Genomic DNA, 10,164 nt, shown 5'->3' with positions numbered 1-10,164 from the left:
CTGACTACAGTGACAAAGTAGATGAACAAAGAAACAATATTTAAGCAAAACAGTTTGAAGATGGTGGTTTGGTTGTAATTGTCCCAAGCTTGTGATCCCCGAGGTCACAGCTCACTATGTTAACTCGCTCTCGCTCTCTCGCTGTGTGTGTGTGCTGGCACTTGCGTCTGTGGAGGGATACCATCTACAAACAGAAGGCCGTCACCAGAAGCAAACCTGAAATACATTTTAAAGAGGAAAAACAGCGTTCATCCACTCACAAGGTGTTTCATAAAAGTGCAGTCGTGGAAGTATTCAGATGTTTTACTTTGAGAAAAGTAAACGTTATCTATTCGAACTTATGTAGATGTACACAAGTATCATCAGCACACTGTACTTAATGCATACAAAACAAATCAAAGTACTTAGGCCACTGTATTTCTTTATTTATTATTACTGATGCATTAATATGAAAGTAGCATTTAAATGATGCTGCTGGTTGAAATGGAGCTAATTATAACTGCATTATGTTTAATCTCTCACAATGTGTCGTCTTTTATAAGATGATCTTTAGTTTTGTAAGTTCACCAGCAGAGTAAATATTTGCAGCTGTCAAATATATGTGATGAAGTAAAAAGTTACTCAAGTTAAGCACAAGAACATAATTGACCTTAAAGTACTTGAGTGAATATACTTAGTACATTCAAAGTGGATCTTTAAGAATATAAAATAAACATTAAACTATGAAAACACTGATGCCATGGTGTATATTATTGCTGTAATATATCAATACATTTAAACTTGTTTTAAAGTTAACCACACACCCGATTGACTAATTGCATACAATAGTAGTATAAGGGGCACCAGAAATACTTTTACCTTCAGAATAATCAATACTTCTGGCAAGACACTGGGAAGCAGCTAGTTAAACTACTTTCTGTGAGTTAGCAGAATATGAATGAATGAATACTTCCACCGATGTTGCTGATACATATAAACACAATACAAATGAAAAAAACAAAACAAATAATGCAAATCATTCACAAGTTTCATTTGAACATTTTATTGGAATCGTCATAATGTACCAATAACTAAATGAACACGAGGCATAATATCTCTCAATAAATAAGGGTAGATCTTTAAATTCGTAGCTTTTAACATAAAACTAAATGGTACGACCTGTGCACAAGCATCTACGAACAGAAGTGCATTCATTTGTTCGGGCTAACGCTGTTACCAGTATTTGCGTAGTTCTGTATTTGCAGCTCTAAACATTTCTAAGCAGTTGGTAAGAATGAACACATTGACCTTGTTCGACACTCATTCAGATTAACCATAGCAGCAGGATTTACCAACATAAATAAGTATCCAGAACAAAAGAACGTTTGAGGCAGATAACACATTAACTGTTATAATTGCACTATGCTTCCAAAGAATAAAGCACTTTAGCTGAGTAAATAATACATTCTTCTGATTGTCCTAAATGGAGCTTCAAATACCCAAACAAGTAAAGTCCCGTAAAGGCGATATGATGTGCAATACTGCAATGTCTTTTTCTGAATATGCTACTTAACAGTGCTGTATTAAACTCTATAGATACATCTCTGATATATATATATATATATACATAGACATAAATATAAGTGTCTTTAAGTGTACCAAAGACATGTTGCTACGCTCCTAACCTACAATATCTGGTGCTGTACACATCAGAATACAGAGCGGGTCCTCATGGAGACCGTTGAATGAAAAGACATGATGGCACTTCTGTCAATAATAATCTAAAGCAAAGAAACTGCATGTACAGCATATCAAAACTCTTTAACCATTGTCCTATGATTACACAATGGAGAAAAAAAAAAAGACGTATAAATATAGTAAGTATAACACATATAAAATATCTCCTAACCCTCATGATTCACATTGTAAAAAAAGTGGATTTGAACAAAAGGAGCCAAAGGGCTTCACCCACTCTCTCTCTCTCTACCATTTTCAATCACAGCCACTCCGTAATGATTATAACCAACATGGCATCTGTTTCAAGTGTGTACAGTAATGCGTTCATCCATCATTCCTCCGCACTGCTGCAGGTACAGCGTCTCTACAAAGCACGAATGTATAGTAGGAAATGTCCGTCAACACTTTGGCATCCCCATGATCCAAATGAGTATAAATCCACTGATTTGAGAGATTACCGTCAATCTCCTCTGCTCAAATGTCCCCTTCTTACCACTGGGTAAAGCACCCCCCCCCCCCCCCCCCTTAGAGTAAATACAGAACCCTAATTAACCTTATAGTTATATATTACAATGATGTATTGCCGAGGTCCCTTGTGCTCTCAGATGATTCTCTGGGTCCAAGACCTTGTGGTGAGTGACAGAGTGTGCAGAGTCTGTGCAGAGAAGGCTTCCTGAGGATCTCTTAGGATATTGGCACCTTCACTCGCCGGATTTGCGTGGCGTCCCAACTACTCTTCTTTTAGCCTGATAGAAATCTGACGAGATAAAGAAACAGGAAATTCAGCTCATGCAAATCCACGCGAAATCACAACTCTACGCATTACACTTGGAATATGTACCTGTGATGTTTGTCTGTTTCCTCTTCACCCCCGTGTTCTCTCCTCCCCCTGGTGTTTTCTCCAGCTTCTCCGGGTTGAGTGCACATCTCTCTGGCGAACATGGGATGTTCTCCTTCAGCGTGACCCTTCCGCCGTCCTCGGGCTGAACCGCCGCCCTCTCACCTTCTGCGTGTCCCAGACCCAGCACACAGGATCTGTAGAGCAGCGGCACCGTGGCCCCGGGGATGGCCTCCCACTGGAGGTCACTGTTCTCCAGAGGCGTATCGGAGAGGAAGTCAAAGCCCCAACGATGGCGAGCCTCCTCCAGGCCCCTCTGCAGGGCAGCTTGGTAGTCCGCCTGCAGCTGCTCTCTGTCCACTGGGCCAAACAGGTTTCGTCGGGCCGAGCCGGTCGTCGGGGGGCTCAGGATGGGCTTGTGAGTAGCCATCGTTCTACACTGCAGGGAACAAAGGTTCAGACCGGCGGTTAGTCGGAGAAGCTGAGACAGTGATGATGAGCTGTAACTTCAGCTGCAAGTATGCCAAAACGTTTCATCATTTCATCAACTAATGGCTGCCGCTCCAATTATCAGACACCTCTCATCATATCATTTTCAATAAATAAAAAGTAAATAAAAGGCTTAAATTTTCCACCAAATAATTCAAAAATGTAAATAAAATATATTCTCATCCATGCTAAAGATCCATCCTCAATCAACAGAAACATAAAGCAGACGTTATTCAGTTTAAGTTTTTGTACTATTCAATTTTAAAAGTATATATCAGGCTTACCATTTCTCCAGTCAGTTAAAGTATCCTCACGAGTAACTACAGAGTGTCTCAGACTGGTGTGATACTGGGCTGCTCTTTATAAGAAGGGCAGCCAGTGACTCACTGAGCACCTCCTGGTGAATCACTGGTACATGTCTGGACATAATCTCAGACAGACATGTCAAGGCAAATCCTCAGCAGAGATCCCTGCAGGCCCACAGAGGCCCCACTAGGTGGCAGTGTCAGACAGACTGAACACGTTTCAGACCTCAGTGAGCAGCTCATAAGCAGGTCCTAGAAGAGGTTTGATTAACTAATCTTATTTTTTTAAATCAGTACATTCCACATCTGGATATTCATACAGCACTCGCATAAAAACGTTTTTTCCCAGTGGTTGAATGGTAATAGCACTTCCCTGTAAGAGCGTCAGGAAGGAATCAGCTGTGTCTCAGGAGAATAATAAGTCATTATCGTCATCCAGGAAGTGCTGGGCAGGAGTCTCAGCCCACCCTAATTATCCAGCTGCAGCACTGGAGGGGAGGATGAGGTCATTCTAATAATAATAATAATATGGAAGACACTAATGTAGACGGGTATGAACCACTGTACACACTGTCAACCTCATTAACAGACCCACTAACTCCAGTTTGACATGGACCGCTGCATAAAGCATATCTGACATTTAAACTAAGCAAAAGTGTTCCCCAAAATGACCCCAACCCAATAGCTTAAAAAAGATCTCTATAGATATGAATAGAAGTCTGGTAGATCGTGTCCTGTCACGTGACTCAGCTGCAGCCACACAGCAGAGCAGACTACTCTGAGGTCACGTAATGTGGCAATTGTATGATTTGGTGTCTTAAAATGACATAGTGAACGGTGTATTTGATTAAATCGTATTTATTATGTGAATTAATAAATGTAAGTAGTGTCATAAAAGTTAACTTGTTTAAATAAATCGTATAAAGTCAGGAATCATGGTTACAGATCACAGGTGGATGAAAGAGTCCAGCAACAGTTGACTTAATGGGGTCTGATGGGACTTATTTATTAGTACTATACTTTTAACACGTTTTAAAGACTATTCCACTGTTTGAATGGATCGTTACATGCTCATCTATGTTGGGTAAAAAAGGGCTATGGGCAGGGGCGGACTGGCCATCGGGGATACCGGGGGAATCCCCGGTAGGCCGACGGGGTTTGGGCCGGTCTCTGACATCGCCGGCCCGACTATATTATATGCTTCACAGAACACGTTCAATTTACTCTGATACCGAAAGTCAATAATCAGTGAAAACTGTATCAACAGTATAAACTGACATTATACTGCTCCTCGCGATCCGAGGACTCCATAGCACGGCTGGACACGACGGTGCTTTTAAAAACTTTTCTCCATAACCGCGGTCTGCGCCGTGCGGCCGTGCCGGGCGCCGGTCGGGGCGGGGCCGGCGCAGGTGCGAATGGCCGCCGTAGACCGGCGGAATACATGCCGTGTATTGAATGAAAGAATGAATTTCTATAGCGCTTTTCACAGACAGTAGTATCACAAAGTGCTTAACAGAGCAGACATTTAAAAGCATAAAAAACAATGTGACCCAAGGGTCAATAAATTATCTACACAGAGAAAATAAAAAAATTAAAAGAGAAAATAATAAAAAATAAAATAAAAACGTAAAACATATTTTAAGAGCAGGTCTAGGACATGGGTTTACTTTTACACAAACCCCTCAGGAGAGCGGTTTCAGTAGAGTGTTGCTTACGAAACCCAGACTGGAACTTGTCATACATGTTGTGCCTCTCCAGTGCAGCAGTAAGTTGTTTGGCCACCACTTTCTCTAAAATTTTGGACAAGAAAGGCAGTTTTGATATGGGCCTGTAGTTCATGGGAAAAGCTGGATCTAAGTTAGGTTTCTTTAATAAGGGCTGGATAGTGGCATGTTTTGAAATAGGAAGGGACAATTCCTGTAGACAATGAGGAATTGACAATAGATGTTACTGCAGGGCCAATAGTTAGCAGAACTTTCTTAAATAGAGAGGATGGAATTATATCCAGAGGGCAAGTTGATGGCTTTGTTTTGTTAATTAAGTCCATCAGGTCTTGAAGGCTGATAGGCTGGAAAGAGTCCAGAACAGCAGGAGATTGCGAGGAGCTACAAGTAGATGAACAGATCCCAGGCTGAATGCCAGACCTAATACCTGTTACCTTATCAATAAAATAGATAAGGAATTTGTTGCAATCGTCAACAGAATAGCATGGTAAAGTGGAGACAGACGGTGAAACAATTCTCTTAATTGTGTCAAACAGAATCTTGGGATTTCTCTTTGAAGAAGAGATTAGGTTGGCAAAATAAGCAGTTATAGCTTCCTTTAATCCAGTATTAAAATAAACTCTGAGGTCTTTGAGATATAAACTATATCTAATAGATATAGACTATTGAGTGGGCAGCGCGCCGTGTATGGAGTGGTCTCGTGTGACGTCACAGTTTAGCTGTCGGCCATGTTGGAGTACACACAAAGCCACTGGCATGCACGGCTGAGTCGCATAACCTATCGGTGGTGAACTTTTGTGCTGTCTTTGGTTGTGGCAGCAGAGCTGATAGAGACAAGAAATCATTCTTTCGTTTGCCAGCGGTCATTACACATCAAGGAAATGACACGAAGGAGCTATCCAAGCGACGTCGCGAGAAATGGCTGTCACGCATCTCTCGAGATATAAAGGAATGGAATTTGGCGTACACGAGAGTATGTGCGGATCACTTTATAAGTGGTCAGTGATTTTATTTACTAATTCGTTTGTGAACAGTATTTAATAAAGGAAATATAAATTAAACTTGGACATGAGAAGGTTACCGAAGCTTCATCGGCCCGTGACAGCAGTCGGTACCAGAGACGTGTCGAGCGTGTACAACAGGCGAAACACAGAGATGCAGCCTCAGCATTGCTTGATATGAGTTTAACGTCGGATCATATATATATATATGTATATATATATGTATATATATATATATATGTGTGGGGGGGGATGAAGTTAGGAGTTAGTTGAAAGTGAATTCCTACACACACGCACACAATGACATGCACGTACAATGTAAACAAACACACGTGTCTGTTTGCGCTGAGTAAACATTGAATATTGCTAAATATCGGACCAGATCTGTATATATTTAACCTCCCAATGACGAGATGAAAATTCTCCACGACCGTTGCTTTGACGTCTCGGACCCATCCACTGACAAACTGATTATAAGCGTCGAGCCCTTTGTAGCACGCCAACTCGTCTTTTGTGTAAGCACTGGGGGTGTTCACGAGATACGCGTAGATGTTGGCGTAGTTTACCGATGGAAGATAAGTAGGATCGGCACTGAAACCATCTGCACTCATCGTATAGGGATCCAAGTTACCAATAACCTTCAATTTGGCCAGGTAGCGAACCTTTGATGCACAATCCAGTGATTCAAAGTATTGTATTTTCGCCGCACTTCCTTGTTTACGCGCCGCCATGTAGGATCTGTATGTACTCCAACATGGCCGACCGACCTCGTAACTAAGGAGATCGTGACGTCGGTGAGACCACTCCATTGAGTGGGCCGGTCTGACAGTAACTCCCGGGCCACTTTTTTCCCCCAGTCCGCCCCTGGCTATGGGAACATTTTGGGGGGGCACTACTGTGAGACACCATTACTCCCCCCTCCCTCCCTCCCTTTTCTTTCCTTCGCACACCCTCCTCGCGGGACACGACGTAATAGTGGGAGCCGGGCGGGGCGGAGTGATTCAAGTCTGTGGCGGGAGAGCGACACTACACATGTGCGGAGGAGTCCCCGGCATGGGCCCCGCGGAAGAGAGCACAGCAGCTACAGATAGACCCTGCCCAGTTTACTACAGCGCTCCACGTGAGGCTGGGGCTCGTGTCGGAGAATAGTACAACTGGGCTGTCACTGGAGTCTGACCAACCTTCCATCACCGTACACACACACACGTTCAAATTAAAATACCTCCGACAAGAAGCCAGCATGAGTTTTTAAGTTTAGAGTGATAAACTGAAACCTTGAAAACTGACATGTAGATACAAACACATCCAACTTCATATGAGTAGCTATGAATCATCAAAAGTAGAATTGTCAAGACAAAGACTAAAAAGAAATACAAAAATGTACAATATATGGACACGAAAAGCTGTATTACAGTCTATAAAACGTTACGTAGACTGTACACCGGAGACATGTTTCTAAAGATGCTTACAAGCTACCAAAACACAAAACCACCTAAATAAATGCCAAAAACAGACAGTTTAAGCATTAACATTAGTTCAGGGTCATTATACTTACATTATCAGTCCAGTACAGATACAATCCCTCTGATTGACCTCTTGAATGAATCTCGTCCGTTTACCCGCCTCCGTGTAAAAATCCTGTTGTCCAACCCACCCTCTCCAATGAAACAAAAACAACGAGTAGTGGTAATAGCACGCTCCTTGATAACCTCTCCAAGTACTCTCACGGGCTACGGTTGTATGAACTCCGGTCTTCGGAGATGCTTCCTCTCCCGTGCAGAGGCGGAGTCTGTCTACGATCACACACGTGAGACTTGTCCCGGTAAATGGGCACACGTGAAACTTTGGCTCTGGAGTACAGAGGAAGTTCCATCTCAAGACGACCCAGAAAAGAAGCTCGGCAAGGGCGGCTCTCGCTGCCTTTCAGTGCGCATGTCAGGCCGGTTGACTGTGCAGTAACCCGGATGGATCTTTGTTTGGCTCCTCCCATTTCAGCTCAGGCACATTTTTAGTGTCAGACACAAATACGTGGAAGAAAAAGATACACCCGTTACTGTATTTACCGTACACATAACACAGGTAACAAATAAATCATGGTGCAAAGTATTTTTTACCGTTAGCACTGTACTAAAGTACTACTTTATACTTCTACTCCACTACTTTTTTGTGGTAAATATAATACTTTTTACTCCACTACATATGTTTGTTTGCTTTGCAGATTTAGATTAATACAAAATATGAATCAACTAGTAAATGCTGCTGTATTATTATAGATTAAGCTTCCCAAAACTATGCTAAGTAATCCAAATTAGCCCTACCTTTACCAGATGCAACATTCAATTGTTGTACACATTAATGGATCAATAATTATAATCCAATAATGTAATGATTCTGTAATGGGATATTCTGCATAATGACTACTTTTACTTTTGGTATATTTTGATGGCAATGTACTTTTTCTTAAAAATGCAGCACCTTTACTTGTAACACAGAATTTCTACATTATAGTATTGCTTTTGTTTTGTTGGTTTGCACTAATGTAGTTTTGGACTATTCATGTTACATGTTTAATATCTGTCTTTTAACATCATGGGACCATGTTCACAGTTCATTTTAACATCTTATCCCATGCTTGATGTCCTTTTTAGATCCATAAAACAATCAATAAAAAAACATATGTTTTATGTGTAAAGTCCTTATTGACAAAGTAATTTATAAATTGTACATGTGCTTTTACTATTACTTGCTATTAATTGTATGTGTATTGGCAGCTAAAACAAGTGCCCTCTATTCTTTTAATATTTTTTTCTCAAAAGCAGTTACAGTTTTAATACAGTTTAGACTGTGGTAACAAGATAAATAATAAAGTATTATTGAATTCAAACCAACCTGCAGTTTTCTAAGTTACTTCATATTGAGGCTGTAGAATAACTCTGTGGGCTTGTAACTCAGTCTCTTAACGCTCCTGTTACAAGTCTCTATAACTTTCACATTGGTAACATTTTGCACTCAAAAGTCTGTTCCACTCAATCCTCTTGTTGTCGTATAAGCTTGTTTATTTCAAGAACATGGTCAACCAAGAGACAACTCTGCATGCTTCCCAACCCCATGAGCCTAGTTGCCAGCACAACAACAATAACCCTAACTGTAGGACGCAGTGTATAAAGGCCCAGCTGATCGGACACCACAGTGAGTCCTTTGTTGAAGACTGATGGGACATAAGAAGAGATTCAGTGGTGATACGTATACTGAAGGTAATGAAGTTTAAACTAAATGGAACAATACAATGAGCGCATACTGTTTGTTGCTGAGCAGCAGCTGTGTGGCTCTACATTTGTACAGCTGAGGAGACACTTTGTCTCTCAGCTCAAAGGCAGCTGCACAGTGCAGCGAGTCTGCAAGCTCCATCAAATTATCTTATTCAGGCCTTTGTTCTGCAAAGTGGAAAGTTTCACATGATCAATGGCGCTAAATGAAGCACATAGACACTATGCATGGCCAGTGGCCACATAGTTAACTATTTACTGAGAGACAAAGGCTCGTCAAGGGAGTTCTGCTTCTTGAAAATTAATTACTAACCACCACGACGTAACACTTGACTTTTTACTCTCAAGTTACCTGATGGTTTTGTGAACGAACAAATGTATTTACTTTAAATGATCCCAGAAGCTGCAGACTATTCTCATAATAATGATTGTGCATGGTGCAGTTTAATAATTGATTTAACACATTTGTTTGTACAAATGTGTCTCATCTGTTTGGATCATTTTTTGTAAATGCCCCTGAATGCAGGGCCAAGGCTCCGATACTGATATATATAACATATAACAATAAATAAATTAACAATAAAAACCCAGATTAAAACTGTGAAAAAGTATCTTTCATTCCACTGGGACTTCAGTGAGCGTAAGAGGTGCTGGTAGGTGTATTGTGGTACTTTTGGACAAAGCCAGACTGACCGACTCCACATTTCCAATTGTTAAGACAAACTGAGCGAACCGGCTTCTGTAGACTCTAGACTCCTTTAAATGTTAAGTCTAAAAAAATATTAGAAAAATTGTAGAATGAGTAATTTGAGGTCTTAACAT

At 41.0% G+C, this 10,164-nt stretch overlaps 1 protein-coding gene across 3 annotated transcripts; it reads right to left on the bottom strand.

Annotated features, from left to right (window-relative positions):
- Positions 1-2,264: 2,264 nt before the first annotated feature.
- cdkn1a (cyclin dependent kinase inhibitor 1A) lies at positions 2,265-8,859 on the bottom strand. Of its 3 annotated transcripts, none has more exons than XM_079265685.1 (3): positions 7,632-8,859; positions 2,558-2,993; positions 2,265-2,473 (listed from the first exon to the last, which is right to left on the bottom strand). In XM_079265685.1, exons 2-3 carry the CDS (start codon positions 2,982-2,984, stop codon positions 2,418-2,420), a joined length of 483 nt encoding a protein of 160 aa, XP_079121811.1. In that variant the 5' UTR covers positions 2,985-2,993; positions 7,632-8,859; the 3' UTR covers positions 2,265-2,417. The 3 variants fall into 3 exon arrangements, with proteins under 3 accessions (XP_079121811.1, XP_079121809.1, XP_079121810.1); XM_079265683.1 differs by lacking the exon at positions 7,632-8,859 and adding an exon at positions 3,328-3,364; XM_079265684.1 differs by lacking the exon at positions 7,632-8,859 and having other exon boundaries at positions 2,558-3,450.
- Positions 8,860-10,164: the final 1,305 nt, after the last annotated feature.

This window comes from Melanostigma gelatinosum (assembly GCF_949748355.1).
Source record: "Melanostigma gelatinosum genome assembly, chromosome: 3".
NCBI lineage: Eukaryota > Metazoa > Chordata > Actinopteri > Perciformes > Zoarcidae > Melanostigma > Melanostigma gelatinosum.
Note: the sequence above shows the minus strand (reverse complement) of the source record. Positions and strands in the feature narration are given on the sequence as shown.